Source organism: Lissotriton helveticus, chromosome 9, assembly GCF_964261635.1.
Source record: "Lissotriton helveticus chromosome 9, aLisHel1.1, whole genome shotgun sequence".
In the NCBI taxonomy this organism is placed as follows: domain Eukaryota; kingdom Metazoa; phylum Chordata; class Amphibia; order Caudata; family Salamandridae; genus Lissotriton; species Lissotriton helveticus.
This window is the reverse complement of record NC_136070.1, coordinates 364,245,888-364,266,372: the sequence shown is the minus strand read 5'-3', so window position 1 is coordinate 364,266,372 and position 20,485 is coordinate 364,245,888. Positions and strand designations below refer to the sequence as shown.

General features: G+C 42.7%; 1 protein-coding gene across 2 annotated transcripts in view; it reads left to right on the top strand.

The window, feature by feature from the left end:
* The window catches only part of DICER1 (dicer 1, ribonuclease III), a 561,110-nt gene that overhangs the window by 187,018 nt on the left and 353,607 nt on the right, over nucleotides 1–20,485 (top strand). For both annotated transcript variants that reach the window (XM_078660108.1, XM_078660109.1), the window contains exon 12: nucleotides 20,106–20,260. In XM_078660108.1, coding sequence (XP_078516234.1) covers nucleotides 20,106–20,260 — 155 coding nt within the window. The remainder of the gene's footprint in view (nucleotides 1–20,105; nucleotides 20,261–20,485) is intronic.

Sequence of the window (20,485 nt, the reverse complement as noted above, 5' to 3'; positions counted from 1 at the left end):
ATACTGATAATAATAACTCACAAATTATGAACAATGGATAACGTTGACAAAAATGAAAAAAGATCTAACAAAAAACATTACTGAAATCGAGTATTCTCAGATGCCATACTGGAAGAATATCAAAGATAACATAAAAATTCCATTCTGTCATTGAGCCCATTAGGTTGCATCGTGCATAGGTAACGGATCCAATAGTTCTCTCTTTGCAACAAATAGTTTTTGTTGTGAATACCATCTCGGCGGTTCATGACTTCTAATATGAGGAATTTGAGTTGTGCAACACTGTGTCTCTTGTCAACAAAGTGTGAAGCATTGGTGGATTTCAGATTTTTCGTACGAATGTTGCTCTTGTGTTCCAGAATCAGAGTACGGATTTTTCTCTCAGTGTGTCCCACGTAGCAAGACCCACAGGGACATTTCAGCATATAGATAACGTTAGCAGTATTACATGTAACTAGATCGGCAAGTTACCCGAACCGGAGCTGGACAGACCAGGCATTACGCCGTGACTAATAGATCGAATCTTAACCCATCCTGACTACGCTAAGAGCCGGGACCAAAAATCGTATTACTATTGCCCTGAAGAAGCCCCAGGCCTGCTGGCCATTTAGGAGTGAAACACGTGTTGGCTGTTCACTTGATGTGCCAATAAATATGCTTTGCAAAAACTAACGCGAATGATTGGAATTATTCCAAAGAAGTAACATTTAAATCTTCATGCCCCAGCACAACTCTGCTATACAACACAGAGTAGAAAGAATAGTACTACTCTCACATAAGTGTAAAATCACAAATTAAATATTTTCTTTTAGCCTTTTCGATCTAATGGACCACGCCCATCTCAGAAACTTTGACAAACCACATACATACAATAATCGAGTATCCTGATTTTAAAATGCGCAGCGCTATAGAATGGTGTCGAGTACCCATTTCTCTACATAATGGTTTGAGCCAACGATTCCTCTGTGATTTGTATGCCGGACATGCGAACAGAATATGTGCCATTGATTCTACTCTAGACTCACAGCTTGGGCAAAAAGGGGATGTTTGAAAAGGGGCTTTCCAGCGGGCAGTCAATTCATGTATTGGTAATATACGAACCCTAAATTTGAAATACAGAGCCCTATCAGATGGCTTCTAGATGATATCAAGATAGGGTTCACAGAAAGTGACATCCTTAATCCTCAAGAAGTCATCGGTAATTCTGCCCAATTTGGAATCAGAGTTATGTTTACTGGATACCCAACTCCAATAAAGTTTCTTCAATACTGCTTTTGGCGGGGCAGATCTATTTTCCCATGCATCATTGAGGCCCAAATTACAAAGCAAGGATTTGACATCTTTAAGCCACTTAATTTTGTGCCAACCTATCATGGACATTATTTCCGACAGGCCCTCCGCATACTTTGCTAGCTCCGGCACTCGCCAGAGCCGAGCCCATAGTAAGAGCGGTCGGACTTTTGCCAAATCGTTGATCGAGTGACACCCCAATTCAAGTAACAGTGGAATCGTAGGGGTGCTTTGGGGGCGTACCATTATATCTTTAAGGAATTTATTTTCCGATTTTGTCAACTGTTCAATATTGCTTGTACCCCACAATTCGGCTCCGTACAGGGCCGAGCTTACTCCTCTTGCCTTGTATATTTCTATAACCGGAGCAACGGGTCTAATTGATGAAGATCGTTGTTCCTTAAGGATGGCCCCCACTACCCTTTTATGGCATAAGAGCATTTTCTGTATGTGGGGGTTCCACTGCATGGAATCGGTGATACATATTCCAAGATAATCAAATACGGTAACCCTTTCCAAAGATACAAGGTTCAAGACTGGGGGCCTGCCCAACTTTTTTGGTGGATTCAGTACCAAATACTTGGTCTTATCTATGTTTATTACAAGGCCTCTAAGGATGCAGAAGGACTGGAAACCATCTAGGAGGCTCTGAAGGCCCACAGGGGACTTGGAAATGAGGAGGGTATCACCAGCGAATAGGAGAGTTGGAACTCGCTCGTGGAGCCTCACTAGTATTGACAGGATGTTCGAGGGAATCCCCATTTCGGACAACACTCCCCATAAACATTCCCGAGGCACCAGGTCGAAGGCAGTCTTTAGATCAATAACCGCGAGGTAAAGACTGCCTTAAGTACCACCTTCCCGACGACCTGGGTGGCGTCGATCAAACTTATTGGTCGGTAGTTGGCTGGGTCGCCCCATGCCCCTTTTTGAAGATTGGGACGACCTCTGCCCCCTTCCACGACTCGGGTATTATAGCGCCGTTATCCATGGCGTTAATTAAAATGGAAATAAGCTTTCCCCATTTGGGCAGGTCAGAGCGTAGAAGGTCTCCGGGAATGCCATCAGGACCTGCTACTTTATGTGGCACAATACACTTAATCGCGTATTCCACTTCTTTCTGTGTGTAAGGGTAGTTATTAGGTTCCTCCAAAGTTGCCGAGAAACTTTGAGAAATTAGCTCATTTGAGCCACCCTGTGGAAATGAGTACAGTTTTGAGAAGTGGTCGAACCACGTTTGGCTTACAATATTACACGTTATAAGATCGTTTGTGGGACTATTCTTAGATCTTATTATACTCCAGAAACGGCCAGCATCTCGCCCAGTGCTGGCCTCCTTGAGTGGTTGCCAATAGCGGTCCTCCCACTCTTTTTTTGCTTCTAAGACAGTCCGTTTATATTCTTTCCTGGCCAGCTGGATCAGTACTTGGGACTTACACTTAACTGCCTTGATTAGGGCAGATTTCTTATGGCGGCATTTTGTTGTGTACCAGCCCTCTTTGCTATTTGGCTTACTGGGCTCTTTCTGTGTCTCACCTTTGTTTTGGACTAAAAAAAGATTGCCCAATGCTTTAATGGTGTCTTGAAATATTACCGACACCCTAGATGGGTCAGATCGATCTGCAAGGGTTATATCCAACTTAGTCTGTGCTGCTAACAGGAGGGCCCCAATATTCTTGGCTTTCGCCTCATCCAGAGCAACTTTGCACCATTTCAGGCGCCTTCCACAATTGGATGGGCGAACTTCTAAAGTTGACATTGTTTCGGTTGGTACTACAGGACCATGCACACACGGCCACAAAGAATGTATACTCAAACAGAGTAGATTGTGGTCGCTGTCAGTAGTCGATTGAACTTCCATATCCTGCATAAAGCGCCAGAGCTTGAAGTCAAGGAGAATGTAGTCAATCCTTGTGGAATGATTGACCCTGTTATACGTGTGGGCCCCTGTTGGATCTGAAACAGTTCTACCATTTGCTGCTCTTAAGCCAAACTCCATGCCTAATGTATTCAGCTGTATGACCTGTTGTGACCACCTCTTTATTGGTTGGATTGCAAGTGTAGGAATACCCCTCCTAGCATCATCCTCTGCAATATCTAAGATGTCCCCTGCCGCAAGGGGCTCAAATGTACAACTGAAGTCCCCTGCAATCAGCACATACGTATTATGATAGCAATGCCTGAGTTAATTTTCCAGGAGAGTAACTATGGGTGATGAGGCGCCACCTTTAGTGCCTCGGGGATACATGTTAAATATTTCCATTGTTCTTCCTCTCTGTGCTCCACTTGGTGAGATCCTTAAGATATCAGGGGAATTGCATTGCTTTTGCTTAATGGTACATCCCAAAGAGACACTAACCCATATTAGGAGCGCACCTGAATTGCGGCCTCTTCCTGTGTTGGGGTGTGATGTATTCCTATAGGTTCTGTATCGATCCCCCTATTCCTGACCCTATTCTGGTTAACGAGTTAACTAGCAGCCATCCCATGATGCAGAAACCGTTATCTGATTACGCCAGACCACGGCACAGGAGCGCGTTATCTGATTAGGTCATAACGCTTGCCATCTAATTAGGCAAGCAATATTCCTCCAGCCCCTGATAAGGCATACGGAGTTCTCAAAACAAATCAAACCTATGACAACCTGGGAAAAACCCTGCGGCCATTGTTTTGATTTCACCGAGAACTTCAGCATAAGAATGCACTAACGACCAGCTCGTATGACATCCTTATTGACATATCTATGTCCATCCTTACGTCAATCTCGACACCTTACAGGTATAAATATTACCGATATTGCCTTAAGCAAACACACGCAGTGGTGACGAGATCGGAGCAGCGAGACTTCCCGAAGCCCAGCAGAGAGCGAAGCCCACTAGCTGCCCCGCCTTCCTGATGCGCTGAAAACGAGACGCTGCCTTTCTCCTGCCGAGAAATCCAGCTCCGGCGCTTCCGAGCAGCCCTCGCAGGCAGCCTGGAATATCAAGACCTCAGACGAGAGATACTATCCCTCAATCATCCTAGACCTCAGGTACGGAACTGAATAACCCCTTACAGAGAATTCTTGAATCAGTCACTTGGCAAAACAAACTTAACTTAGACTGCTACTTTCTATCCCCGCCCACGTATTAGGCTTAGGTCAGGTACACTGGGGTAGGCGTGGTTAGAAGCACCAGTTGAGTACGATTAGTCAAATGTTTATATGTACGTATCTATTTTATCCATTTTAAACCACCATATGGCTTAGAAACCATATAGATGTTTTTACAGTATTATTTTATACTTCTGCTTTTATTGTATGCACTTTACTTAACCATAAGTATTGCAATAATATCGATTCATTTCTCTTGTACGAGAAAAGAGACTGATCAATAAATAACATCTTTTATTGAACACGCCCGTCTCTTCCTTTTCTCTACAATCTGGTGAAACTAAGAATGCACGTACTGACTGAGTAAAATAAGTTGTCTTTTGTTTTCACACGACTCTAGAGATACACTCTTGATTAGGGGAGAGCAAAGTTGTCATGTTCTATGGTTGTCAGAAACTAAATCCCTTCTTGTCTATCCAGGGAGGTTCAGCTCCTCCTTGTCTATTCGAGAAAGTTTCTAGTGAACTCTGAGCTAGCTGGCAAACCCAAAACTTTAAGTCTAATATCGACAGTAGAAGACCTAGTTAACGTCTGGTCTAGGTCTATACTATTGGAGGTATTATTCCAATGCGCAGAGCCTATTGGGATAATAGGAACTACACTACATGGCGCCCAACGTGTTTGGATAGGCGATAAAACTAACGCAAGACTTTAGAGTAACTCAGTCGTGCTCTTTCACTCGGACCCCTTTTTCCCATAATACTCCAAAGACGTCTGGAGTGGGTGAGAGGTAAAATCCGCCAAACCTCGCAGGAGGGAACTCCTATGTATGGTTCTTGGTTTAAATCAACGTTGAAGGATACACTGTTCCAAAATATTGTGCATCTCATCTTTGTTTCCATAAGAAACCTGATCTGCAAACAAACAGAATAACCATCCTGACAGTAAAATGCCAGACAGTGATGATGAAGGAGAGAGAGCTAGAGTAGCAGCTGAAGTAATAGCAGCTGATAATACTATGCAAGAAGCAGACCCGGATATAATACTTATCCCGGTCAACATAAGAAGATCTATAACGTTAAAACTTATAGAAAATGGACTGACACCAAGAGGTGGTACAGTCATATTCGTAATTGAGGCACACGAATATCGGCAGACAGAGGTATTCTATTCATGGATAAACTTTCCAACAGCAAATGCTATAACAAAGGAGTTCCACTGTTATAAAACAGAGGAACCACCGGATACCTACACTCCTTTCGAGGAAGTGGAAGTACCACTTAAATTCCAAGAGCATCTGCTCTTGTTTAATGGCGCCCTAAAACACAATAATCACATCACCAGGCTCGGTCCACTAGGTAGACCAGGAGCAACGTGGCCGGTCCTAGCCGGATACACACCACATCCAGACATCGAAAGGATGTCTGCAGCAGATGTTTTAGTACAACTAAAACAATTAATTAAAATATATAGACAACTAGTCCAATATGTAATGCGGACTTCAACCATCCAACCTGTAGTTAAAATCCCACAGCTGACCCCTCATCAGGGGAACACAAATAAAATTACACCACAGAACATACAGTCCTGCCTAGGTAAAGTACCAGCTAAACGGGAACAAATACCATTCTGGTTAGCACAAAAAATCACCCAAATAGAGGCGGTGTTTCCAGACACCACCCCTGTGGATAAACACAGGATTCTGACTATCTGTCTTCCAATGGGAATCGCACCACACGTGGAGGACTGTGGGGTACAGTCTTTGCTTCCATTTACACAAAAACACATGGAGTTCCATCCATGTCAGTAATACCAGATGTGCTAAAACAAATTCAAGACGAATACGGTCCAGAACCCGCTTTAACTCTTGGTATGAAATTACTAAAAGACTTCAAGCAGGTCTCGGCAATATTACTAGCCAACATAAAAGGGGAAGCAGCGAATGTGGCGATCCGCCAGAGGTTAAAAGAGACAGATATAGCAGACCAACCAGCTGAAATTGCCAGAATTATAGAAAAATCCTATGAAGAACTAGGTAGAGATAGTTTGGGTGGTATACCAGTAAAGCCCCAACTAATTGAAAGTCCTGAAAAAATATTTATTAAAAATAATCTAAACAGTCAAAAGAAGAACTGGGATGGAAACAAACAATCCAATCCAAAAGAAAAGAGATTCCAGTCCAGAGGAAGGTCTCCTCGGCGGAGAGAAATATCTCCGGACCAAGGACCCAAGTCTCCCCAAATGGAGCCCTCTGTGAAAAAATACAACCTTAGAAATAGGGATAACATAAAGAAACCGGATAGATATCAAGATCTTGATACACGTCCCTCTCAATCTTTTCAGACTTCCTCGCAGAAATCGGAAAGAAGAGGACGATCTGAACCCAGGGAAGGGCACGTCAAGTCCAAAGACAAGGAACCTGCTCATCCAAATAAAAAACTGCAGTTTCCAAAAAAGAAGGTAGCCAGTATTAAAGTATTCAACAATGCCGAGAATACTGAGGACACAGCTGAAAAACGGAGAGTGGGCTCAGACAATGCTAGACAGCGCAGCAGAAGTGAGCATAGCACGCAAAGTCCTTATGAATCATCTGGAGACCGTGGACACGAATGAATACATTCAGGTGGAAACTGCAGACACCAGAGTTAGCAAACCTCACAAAATATATGAAATAACTTTACGTATAGAAGGGGATAAGACTAGGAAAATAAGGGGCCTTTTTTGGGATAATCTCTCCGAGGGCTATGACATCCTTCTAGCTGAAAAAGATTGGCCACCAGAGTTCGTCAGGGAGTGCCCACATGGCGAAGAAATAATTATGCCTGCCTTCTGAAATCATATTCCAATTCATAAAAAATATACACTTGCAAGAAAGTGGGCAGTAGCTCAAGCTCCTGCTTTATATAAAAATCATGTAGGATGGGATGAGGACTCTCCTCCTCACAAAATCCAGTTAAAATCACAACCTACTGCACAAAGGCAGTATCCAATCAAGCAAGAAGCTAAAAAACAAGTAAAAGAAATTCTAGATCAACTAGAATACCAGGGGGTGATTGAAACTTGCACCTCACAAATGAACAACCCTTTGTTTCCTGTCTCCAAACCAGACAATTCATATCGTCTAGTTTTGGATTACAGACACCTTAACTCATGTTGTAAAACCTTTGCAGTACAAAACTCGCATAGTGCTGCACTAATGAATAACATAATGCGCAAAAAATATAAAACAACATTAGACATCTCTAATGGATTCTTTTGTCAAAATATAGCACCAGAGAGCAGATACTTATCAGCGTTCTCAATAAATGGCGCACAAAAAGAATTCTGTCGGTTACCCCAGGGGTACAAGAACAGCCCAGGAGTATTCTCAGCGAGAGTAACAGAGTTACTACAAACATATGATGATGAAGCATTATCTTATGTCGATGACATATACCTAACAGATGATGACTTGGATACTCACTTGAAGAGAGTGAACACCATAATACTTGGGTTCGCAGCAGAGGGTTACAAATTCAACTTTAAAAAATCTAGAATTGCCCATCTAACAGTCCTGTTCTTAGGATATGAATTATCAAGTGAAGGCAAAAGCCTGGCTGACAATTTCCTAGAGAAATGTGCCGTACTCCAAGCACCTAGAACACTAACAAACCTACAGTCAATTCTAGGCTTCCTAAATTTCGGAAGAACATACATTGCAAATTACGCAGAAAGGGTCAAACCCCTTTATGATCTAATAAAACCAGATTTTAAAAAAACCAATTGGACTCAAAAACACACAGAAATTCTGAGATCCTTACAAACAGATATGTTAATTAAAACAAAATTAGAAACACGTGATAACACACGCAACCTTGTGATTCGAGTCATCCCAGGAAGATGCGGATTCACATACCTGACCTCGAATGAGGGGGAAAAGGTACCAATTGCATTCAAATCACACTTGTACACTAAAGCTGAAATGAAATTTAGCCCAACGGAAAAAATTCTTACTGCAACACAGACAGCTATAGCAAAAGAACGAGCCCTTTCACAAGGTAAACGAATAATAATCGTTACACCGATACCAGCCCTAGAGGTTGTAACGAAAGCAAGCATACCGAATGCTAAAGCGCTCCATCCGAGATGGATACAATGGGCTAATTCTCTTGCTGCAACAGACGTGGCATACGAATTTGATCCTAACTTAAAAACACAAGAGTTTCTCCAATACGAATTCGAATGTCCGACGCCGACCGAAATTCTGCCTCTAGAACATTACGGCTGTATAATATATACAGACGGATCAGCACAACCCACAGTAGGAGGTAAACAAGCTTACAGTGCTGCGTGTGCGATTGTAAAAGGTCGCTGGCACGATGGGAAATTCAAACCAGCGGTCACTAAAACACAATCTCTAGGAGATTGTACAGCTCAGCGAGCAGAACTACTAGCATTCAAGATGGCGCTTGAAAATACCGATCGAGAATTCCCCACACTCATAGTGTGTGATTCGTATTATTGCGTTCAGTCTTACAATGAATAGTTACAGATCTGGCTTCAGAATGGTTTTAAGGATGCAAAAGGAGGCACAATCAAGCATAAAATGCTTTGGGAACAAGTAGTTCTTTTACAAAAGGAACTACCAAAGACTCACGTGATACATACACTGAGTCATCAACGTGATGGCGTTCACGTTGCAGGGAATTCATTGGCTGATGAGGCCGCGAAGGCAGCTGTGCAAACGGCTTCCGTAGCTGCCATCACTCGGTCAAAAACAAAAATAGACAGCGATATATTACAAGCTGTCAGCGCTACAGTAAAAGATGCGATAGAAACACTCCCGAAAGGCTTTCCAGTAAAGTACTCATACATAACTGATGCAAATAACGTTCCATTTGCTCGAATCCCTGGAGTGGGGGATAGAGTAATTCCAAACATGGAACATAGGTTAGGACTCATCATAGCGGCACACGAAGGACTTGCTTCTGTACATGCTGGCGTCTCAGCCACAGTATCGTTATTAAAACAGAGATACTGGTGGCCACAAATGAGAAGACAAACCAGGAACTATGTTCTAGAATGTGAAATATGTCAAAAGATGAAAGTATCAACAGTGAGACGACCAGCACAGAGGCCCCTTCTAATCTCGGATAAACCATTAGCCTGTGTTTACCTGGACCACTGTGGTCCCTTACAAAGGGATGGTAACTATAAATATATCTTGGTCGCAGTGGATTCATGCACGAGATTCATATGGATGTGGCCCCAGCGAACGGCTGACGCCAGAACTGTTATAAAAGATTTGCGAGTCTTTATCGGCACATACGCAATTGGCATGCTGCATTCGGACCAGGGTCCTGCTTTTAGCTCTAGAGCTTATAAGGAGGCCATGGTCAGCATGGGCGTTACATTGCGGTATTCTTGTCCATTTCATCCCGAGGAAAACGGAATTGTTGAAAGAAAAAACTGTGACATAAAGCAATCTATAACAGCAAAGGTATTCGGTTCGGGAGCTGGGTGGGTCAAACATCTAATAAGTGTCCAACGTAGTCTAAACAACTTGCCAAGAAATTCTCTGAGGGGATTCAGTCCGTACGAATTACTGTTTGGAACTAGGATGCTAGTCTTAGATCTTGACAGTCAGACTTCAGTGGTAAAAGAAAAAAGCTTTGATATCAAAGATCGTTTGGCTATTTTACAGGACTTAAACGAAACAAGAAAAGACCTGAGCAACATAAAGTTGAAACAGCAGCCAACAACCACTGAAGAACCACCACCTGTCCCAGCAAGACCTGTCTGGATTCCAAAAGTCGGGGATCTAGTCAGAGAAAAGATCGCGGTAAAGAAGGAATTTGGGCCTTCTTACAGAAAAGCAGTTCCTGTCTTGTCCATCAACGGGACAAGATCAGTTGTACTACCGCCGCTTGCTGGTAAAAAGGAGAACCGAGTTGTATCCATCGACCTGGTAAAACCACAATCATGTGGCCGATAACAAACAGTAGGCCAAGTGGACTCCCGATAAGTAGTAGAACACCAAGGTTTGCTACAAGTACAGAGGTGCTAACTAAAAGGCTAATCACATTCGAAACGCCTACAGAACAACAACAAGGACTATGCAACAATGCAATGGAACTCACACCTCTGAAAACCCAAATAAAAACATTTAGTAGAGACACACCAACCTACAATGAAGTAACAAATGAATATGCTGAAGCTGCAAGAAACAGTAATCCTGAAGCAATTGGAACAATAGACAGAACGGCATCCGGCTACTTCATCAACTTTGAAGATTCTTCTGAAGATCTAAGTGAATCAAAGACACAGCCATCAACAAAAACTTTTAAAGATAAAGCTAAGGAAATATGGAAACAGCTGAAAGAAACCTATCTGATTTCTCCGTGGATTGAATTTTGGGTGTCATTTGGAGTATTTATCCTGATACTTTGGCTCATCATGATACTATGTTTGGGACGCTTCATTGAGGGAAAATATGCTAAAATGGACACAGCAAGCCAGAAAATCAACTTGATCCTCAAGCCACACACGTCTTCACACGTCAAGAAAAGAGAACTTTCTTCAGTCAATTTCACAGCCAATCCTATACCGGGTGGGGTAGCATGGGACAATACTGACTATGAAATTTATGGTCCGGTAGAGATCCTCAAATATCCACACCAAATCAAGATCTCGTTGAGTGACTTTGTAAAACCAAACTCATTTGCTGATGATTGGGACTTTGAAAGTATTAATAACATGATGTCTGATCTAGTGATGTCTGCTAAATTTACCAAACATGATTATTTGCAGGGTTCGTCTAATTATGATAGTATGTACTGCTACAACCACTATGGTAACCATTTTTTACATAAATCAGCACAACCTAGAAATGTTTTAAATTATAATCAATGGGAACATTGTGCAACCCCTCCAAAAGGAAGCTCAAGAACCTTTTATGACAAATATTCATACTTTTCAGGGTTCAACACAAGTAATGCTGAAACATTTTATTTCAAATTGTCAAATAAGACAGGAACAAAAACCATGCTTACAAACACAAAATTGATATATTCGGACTCATTTTTTGAACAAATGAATACATTTGGTTTTGATTATTGGGACAAAAATGTTGAAGTAAAAAGTGTTTGGGGTACAAAAGAATGGCAAGTACAAGGTATAGAATCATTGTTTAGAGCCTGCATGATCCCAGAACAAATTATATTCTTGAATGAAACTATTCAACAAACTACCTGTCTTGGATTAGCCAAAATCAAAGACTTAAATAAACCGTCTATTCCAAAACCAACAATGAACAGCAATAACTCTGCAGATGAAGAAATAGACGTAAACTATGTATTAAACCAAAACAGAACAAATCCTGATTGGAAACAATGGTTAATCTGGCCCACAGATACTAATAACTGTCAAGACAGATTCCTGAACAAAACACAGGGGTTCACATTGACCAGGCCAGACCCTAGATATTCCCAAAGACAACACCCAGGGATAATCACCACCTACAGTGTGGGCAAATTATGCCTTCATTGGCTAAAAACTTCCACACTGACAGAAATTAAGCAACACCTAACTTTACTTACTGATGGTGCTGACTTGCGTGATTTCATTATGGGACCACGCAAACAGCGTCAAAAACGCTTCATAGCAGCCTCTATATATGCAGCTTACAACGAGACCTGGAAGATAACTCAAATTGAGACAGCAGAAAGTATACAGGAAATTGACCGTATTAATTTGGAAAAATCGTTTTCTGTAGTGGACAATGGGTTAATGACTCTGTCCTCCAGAATCTTTTCATTGGACAGCATTGTGTCATCAGCAATCGACATAATATCGCAAGACTTACTGTTACAACACGGTCAGTCTCAATTGCGTTCTATTGTGCAGCTTGGCTGGACGTTACAAAACCTGCGTTCAGGCTATGTGCCTTGGCGTTTAATCAACACAACGTCACTATTCACTATCTTTAACCTTACTGATAAACAGATCAGTATGGCACAGAAGGGTGCTGATTATACAATCCTGAGCATTGAGAAACTCGAGAGATTACCATTGACAATGTCAGAACGACCTGTCATTGAATGGATAATACATGGGATAATTAATATTCCGATATCTACTTTCAGGTTTCAATACTGCCAAAAATATATACAGGCTGGCATGTACGAAAAATTGGGAAAAGGGTACATTAAGACAACATGGAACTTGCCCTATTCACATGCATGTGTCAGTAATAAAGGACAGAAAGTGTTTCTTAGTGGCAATAATTGTGCGATGTCACTAAGCGGTACACTTCTGTGTAATGGAATTAGTTTGCATGGAGCCTGTGAAGGGAACTCAAATAACCTTTCATGTCACCAGCTAGGCACACCTGCAACAGAGATAGAACCATTCTTTAAAAGACTCTATAACGGGAGTTACATTCTAATTGTGGATCGCAGATGTTGTAGTCTACTGCCCGGGGTTCCTTATCTCGTTAGTACGACTGCGAAGGTCATGTGCTGTGGACGCTTATTGTTCCCCAGCTCCTTTCCAGACAGGGAGGCAAGGGCATGGCCTCACTTGAAAATTACTTCTATTCGAGTTGATACTTTAAGCAGAATGACAACAGTGCTTCTTCAGACGCCGACCAGGCTCACGTCATCAAAAGAAACGTATGATCTCCTAGTCGCAAGGACGACTGCAGAGATTCACTCATTATCAACTAATTCCCCCATACATTTCGCAGAAATCCTGAATGAAATCTTAAATATTTCTGATACCAGTGGAGTCTCAAATGTATTTAAGACAGTATTTTCGATGGCATTAACACCATTCAAAGCCATACTGGGTATTTTTCCAGACTTCGTCCATTCGATTTTTGGAGGAGTTCCCCTCATTTTGGGACTAATTGCAGGAATCCTATTCTTAGTCCTTATATTTCGTTATGGCAAACCGTGTCACAGACAAAACACCTGCGACAAGGGAAGAAACAATCCGAGCCATTGGATACCGGGACCGGATATCAAAAATCCTGGGACTAACCCGGCTTAGAGACCTGAACATGACTTGGTTTCTTTCATTTCGACCGATATGGCAAAGATGTGTTTTACCTGTATTAAGGTGCATGCTGTGCGGAGAAGAATGCGTGTTGGACACCTGTCTGACGCTACAATCGGATGCGCCAATGGATGCAGAAACACTGTTGGGTCCGGTAAAGGCTCATGCATTGTGCTGCCCTCAACGGCTGCCAATCCTGATGACGGCATTCGTGGAAACTTCACCACTACGATTAAGGGGTAGTGAAGATCAAGATGAAAGCAGCATCGATCAGGTACAACCTTCTGTCAGCAATACTACTCAAAACGTCAATGGAGACAATCATGCACATGAATGCATGGTTACATCCTTTTCCGAATTAGTGGAACTATCACAGGAAGCTGTTGACAGCTTTTTCAGCAGTCTCAACGATATGATGTTCTCACCAGAGCAGAAATAATGACTCTTGAACAAGCTAGCACACGGCGTTCCCGACACCTTGAATTTGGCCTTCAACTTTAATAATAAAGTAGCAAGATCGACTTTTCCTCCAGTTCACGGACAGCAATTTTTTTAGCAGCCCCAAAATATTTTTGTTAAATTTTACGGGACACTTTTCTTCTGCTTAAAGTAAGAACTATTCTTAGAGAACTAATTTCTATTTTTAGAAACTTCATAGATCTTAGCTGCCCGCTGGTATGTTTATAAATATTTTTGAACTGTGATGAAGTGGTCTCGAACTTTTCTTCTGTATTAAGAGCCATTTCATGTGTAATTCTAATATTCAATTACTAATAATGTATACATATGCGTGATTATTTTAGCATTATTCTACTGCTTGAGTGCATATAGTACATATGACTATTTTTTTCCCGTATGTTACATAATTTCAAAATGCATTATGTGTATTTTGGGGTGGTAAGGTATACACGATACTCTACAGTATGTTTTACTATGCCTAGATTCGTAAATATGGCCATAGTTAGCGTGGAGTGGGTGTGATGTATTCCTATAGGTTCTGTATCGATCCCCCTATTCCTGACCCTATTCTGGTTAACGAGTTAACTAGCAGCCATCCCATGATGCAGAAACCGTTATCTGATTACGCCAGACCACGGCACAGGAGCGCGTTATCTGATTAGGTCATAACGCTTGCCATCTAATTAGGCAAGCAATATTCCTCCAGCCCCTGATAAGGCATACGGAGTTCTCAAAACAAATCAAACCTATGACAACCTGGGAAAAACCCTGCGGCCATTGTTTTGATTTCACCGAGAACTTCAGCATAAGAATGCACTAACGACCAGCTCGTATGACATCCTTATTGACATATCTATGTCCATCCTTACGTCAATCTCGACACCTTACAGGTATAAATATTACCGATATTGCCTTAAGCAAACACACGCGGTGGTGACGAGATCGGAGCAGCGAGACTTCCCGAAGCCCAGCAGAGAGCGAAGCCCACTAGCTGCCCCGCCTTCCTGATGCGCTGAAAACGAGACGCTGCCTTTCTCCTGCCGAGAAATCCAGCTCCGGCGCTTCCGAGCAGCCCTCGCAGGCAGCCTGGAATATCAAGACCTCAGACGAGAGATACTATCCCTCAATCATCCTAGACCTCAGGTACGGAACTGAATAACCCCTTACAGAGAATTCTTGAATCAGTCACTTGGCAAAACAAACTTAACTTAGACTGCTACTTTCTATCCCCGCCCACGTATTAGGCTTAGGTCAGGTACACTGGGGTAGGCGTGGTTAGAAGCACCAGTTGAGTACGATTAGTCAAATGTTTATATGTACGTATCTATTTTATCCATTTTAAACCACCATATGGCTTAGAAACCATATAGATGTTTTTACAGTATTATTTTATACTTCTGCTTTTATTGTATGCACTTTACTTAACCATACGTATTGCAATAATATCGATTCATTTCTCTTGTACGAGAAAAGAGACTGATCAATAAATAACATCTTTTATTGAACACGCCCGTCTCTTCCTTTTCTCTACAATCTGGTGAAACTAAGAATGCACGTACTGACTGAGTAAAATAAGTTGTCTTTTGTTTTCACACGACTCTAGAGATACACTCTTGATTAGGGGAGAGCAAAGTTGTCATGTTCTATGGTTGTCAGAAACTAAATCCCTTCTTGTCTATCCAGGGAGGTTCAGCTCCTCCTTGTCTATTCGAGAAAGTTTCTAGTGAACTCTGAGCTAGCTGGCAAACCCAAAACTTTAAGTCTAATATCGACAGTAGAAGACCTAGTTAACGTCTGGTCTAGGTCTATACTATTGGAGGTATTATTCCAATGCGCAGAGCCTATTGGGATAATAGGAACTACACTACAGGGGGATACTGCTGGTAAGAAGAAGGTGGTATAGCTGACTTTATAGTGGGGCACCAGGCTCCAAGTCTACTGGAAAATACAGATTGTATGAGACTCAACCAAAATATTCCACTCTGGGAGATCTAATTTCTTAGAGATGCCCGCTATATTCCAACTCAGAATCTTTATAGGAGGATCAGCTACGGCTAGAACCGGTACTAGATATGTATTATCTTGCAACCCAGCAGGGTCTGTTGTAGGATACAACTGGATAATAGCCTGCGAGATAGGAGTCTTTCCCAGCCGAATAGATTGATCTGGCAGGGTCGGACTAATTCCATGGAAATCATCGCAAACGGCCTGAATACCGTTTATTCCGGGCCCGATTAGAGTCTCCTGTGGTCTTCCTTCTCTCTCAGGGCTCTCACAGTTATTCTGGATAATTGATTGTTCTTGCACTAACCTGCTTGTGCAACTAGCAGCATTAGATAGAGAAAAACTATCAGAAGTTTGAGAAGTCCCTTGCTGATCTACAAGCTTTCTGCTACCAGCAGACCAGGCCCTATCAATGGCATTTAATGACAAATTATGGGCACGGTAGTCACCGTGTCAATATCCACAATCCAACCCGTAAAAGTCTGGGATTCTGCTGAGGGCTGGTGCTATGTGGGTGCGATAGTTGTTACAGATAGACCCACCTTGTCCCCCCCCAGAATGGATAATGGGGATTCTGCGTGTGCTGCGAGTATGTAGATTGCAAGTGGAAGTGGTTCAGATCGAAGGTACCAATTCCACTACAATCCTGACCAAACTGTTGATTACATATAAACCTCGCAACGCGGACGTCCCTAAAATTTACAAGAATACAGTCCCCAGAGATATCCCTAACCCTATTGCCAACCCAATTTACCCTTCTTACAAAAAGGACTTGACCGTCAATTTGGCTCGGGAGCGGTCTGCCCTTATTCAACCAGTAAGTGGTTTTATTTTTAAGTTCATGGTAGGATTCCGATTTACCAGTCTTTAGCTGTGGAACTCCAGTTATCACCACTACATAGGGAAAACATTTGGGGGGCAGGTTAATATGGATTGGATTTTGGTTGTCTGACGTTGCTGTAGCAGACTTTTCTTTTGATGTAAGCTGGTCACTACAGTGCCTGACTACTTTGCTTTGATTGTTATCTGCCTCCTGGCCCTGCACGGGTGGGCCTCGGGGGGGGTTCTTTTATCTCTATAGCTAAGGTTGGGGTCGTAGATTTTCTGCCAGGCTGGGCACTATGGGTTGCAGTATGTATAGCTGCAGGATTAATTCCGGACAGAGACCCTGAAGTCGCTGCAATATTTGCCGATTCCAACACAGGTACAACTGTGGAATCTGCCAGAGGAATTTGTCTCGGTTCAGAATCACCCGGACTACTTCTAGAATGTAATTTGATTAGAGTCTTGGTGGAAAAGAAATTGTCGAGTGTGGCTTGTTCAAATCTATCCAGCCTCTCCGACAAAGCCTTTATCCTTTCAAGTATCGGGAGTATAAGTGATTTCGCAATTTGCTCTATTTGGGCAATGAGAGGAGTCCGGGGTATGGAACCTATAGAGGAAGGAGGCTTTAGGCAAGGGGTTACCGACTCAGATAGATTACCAGAAATCGGACTACCGGCAAGTGGATCAACTCTTGTAGGTAGAGATGTAGATTTTGCTGATCTCCCCGGGCCCATTGTTTTTTCGCTTGTATTATGTGTTTTTGTTTTAGATTTCTTGGGAATTCTGGCCGCTACCAACTCTTTTTCTTTTGGTGGAAACTAGATTAGGCCCTGTGGTAGTCACAGACTCAGACTGCACTAAGGTACCCTGGGAAGGGGGGGGGGGGGGGGGAGGGGAAATTATGTTACTGGTGCATGCGTGTTCCCTACTTGAGGTGACCGTCTGCGATAGAATCAAGGGGGTCCGTCTGGGATGTGTGTCCTTGCAGAACGGGCCTCTCAAAATTCTCCCCTGTACTACATGAACTAATCGATACATTGCTGAGTAAGACGCCTTCAGAGCGCTCGTCAATGTTGGCAGGGGAGACAGCCAACGATAGAGGCCCCAAAGACGAACGCTTACGGTTCAATGGTTCAATAGAAAGGCGCCGCTCCGTAATAGCAATTTCTTTTTCAAGTACCGAATATGCTCGGGTAATAAACTAATCTAGCGTGCCATTAACACAGCCCCCCCCCCACACCTTCCTGTCCTTTCCTGATCGTGTAGATATTGGCATGTGAGATACTCTTGTAGTGTGTTGATACAACAAGCCCTATATTACATTAGTAGTGGAATAGCAATACACTTTGCACAGTACCTCGCAAATACTAGAACGATGGGAAGGAGGTTAGAGAACTGGCCCTGCCCGACCTCTGACGGCCTCTGACTGCCGCAGACGGTCCCGCCCTTGTCCCGGGCTTCTCCAGAACGTTCCCGCGCAGCGGAAGTAGCCATATAGATTTATACGGCCGGTGCTGTGGGCGGTGACAAGCCCTGGGACATGTGTGTTCAGCCCAGAGCCCTCTGGGACTTTGAGTCCAGTCGTCAGGATAGAGCGTCAGGATAGAGCGTCTTCAAGATGCAGTGGCAGCCCTCTATCGCCTCGTAAGCAGCAGGATTAGTCCGCACAACCCCTGCTATGCGCCAAGAAAGATCCAAGTTTCCCAAAGTATTGCCTCAGTCACAGGAACATCACACTCACACACGGACGCTGCTTCTGTAGTCTTAGCGGCTCTTGCCGCAATTAATAAGTCATGTGGTGATTGTCGTGTATGGTAGTTCTTCACGACTCCAATCGTGTTTTACTGTCAAGGCTGCTGTTGCCTTTTTAAATTACCTCGCGGTATCCACAGCGTTTGTGATGTCGAGCGGAAGCTGTCGTGTGGAATGATGCTTTGCAGCTCAGCTGCTCTCAACTGTTAGCGGCTAAGTTCCTTGCAGTGCAAACCGCGATTCAAATATACAAGCGACTTCAGCCGCATCGGAGACTCCCTGCGGCTCAGGCCGCAATTCAATTTACAAGCGGCTCCGGCCGTGATACCAAGTACAAGCGGCCCCGGCCGTGATACCAAGTACAAGCGGCTCCGGCCGCGAAGCAAGTACAAGCGGCTCCGGCCGCGAAGCAAGTGCAAGCGATTCCTGCCGCGTAGCAAAGTACAAGCGGCTCCGGACGCAAAGCAAAGTACAGGCGGCTCCGGCCGCACAAACAATTAACAAGCGGCTACTGCCGCGTTGAAGGTCTCCTGCGGCTCTGGCCGCTATAAAACGTACTCCTACCGCGTTTCCCGTTTGATGAGTGAATGGTTGCAAGGAGAAGAGCTCCACCCCTTGCGCCAGTGACTGTTGCAAAGACACCGGTCTGCTGTGGCGCATCAACACTGGTCTGCTGTTGCGCGAGCAGTCAGTTGGGCAGAGACGAACCACGTAAAATATGGTGTGGATGCACTTCACCAGTGTCACTTCATCCTGTGCATTGTTTTAAACACAACTTATCAAGGAGACTCTGTCCAGATTATTGGCTCCCGTTTGTAGCCCCTTACAAATAATGGTGAAGGATGTCTCGCTGAGATGAGCGGATATACAATTGACCACACTGATTGTCCTGATTATGAAAATCAATATTTGGACACAAGGGAATTTCTTCACTAGCATACTAATTTTTTTTTTTAAGAAGAAAATCTATCTGTTACAAGCCTGTGACTGGTTCCTGTCCTTCACTTTTAAGTGTAATAAAAAAAAAAAAGAATTATATTTCACCGGATCCATAACATGGAAACTACATGTTCCCTGGGTTTCATAATTTCAATGATAACCCCAAACCACTCTTCAGAGCATTTCAGTTATCAAGTGTACTAAGGTCATGGGGAATAGAGAACCAAATTGTCCGGCACAGTTAAGAAAATAATACATCTCTTTCTATGTCAGTATTATGGTCTTCCTTTTAAGCTACAACTATTTTTTGTGAAATCTGCAAATTATGTGGTAAATCCACGATTAGGCTGTAAACAAACACTGCAGTATACACAATCTAAACCTTCTAGTTCCATTCAGTGCCCATTTGTAGCTCCATTTTGTAGAAACAATTTTTAAGCTAACTACTCCAAAATAAACATGTATAATACAGAAAATTCACAATTGCCAACTTAGAAGGTCTTCTATTCCCATGTCAGTGTTCTGGTTCTGTTTACAAGCCACTTAGCCTTCAGCATGGTGTATGACCTCACTGGAACAGATAGATGCAATATTGGACGTATTACACAGTTCCCAGGTATTATTCTGTAGTTATGTGTATTAATAAAGGTATACAAGAGGTAGGATTTTAACTAAGTTACTTTTTTCTTTTTGTTTTCCAAATATTAAGATCTTGAGGAACAAATGCTCAAAGTCAGTTGGTTCAAGCGAAACTGAATTAGAATCCGTTGCAGAGGATGATGATATTTTTCCGCCATATGTATTAAGACCAGACGATGGTGGCCCAAGAGTAACAATTAATACTGCTATTGAACACATCAATCGGTAAATATATTTTACATTGTTGCTGATGGCTGAACAACAAAAATATCTAAGTTAAGAACCTTTGTTATAAATTATAACAAATTTAAATAACTGACATTCATAAATGCATGTTGTGAAGTGTGAGTCCTTTGCATTTTCCTTTAAAAAAAAAAGTTCATTATGCGCAGTAATAGTTCAGTGTATCAATGTATTAATAATAGTTCAGTGTGCTTTATTATTTTATTT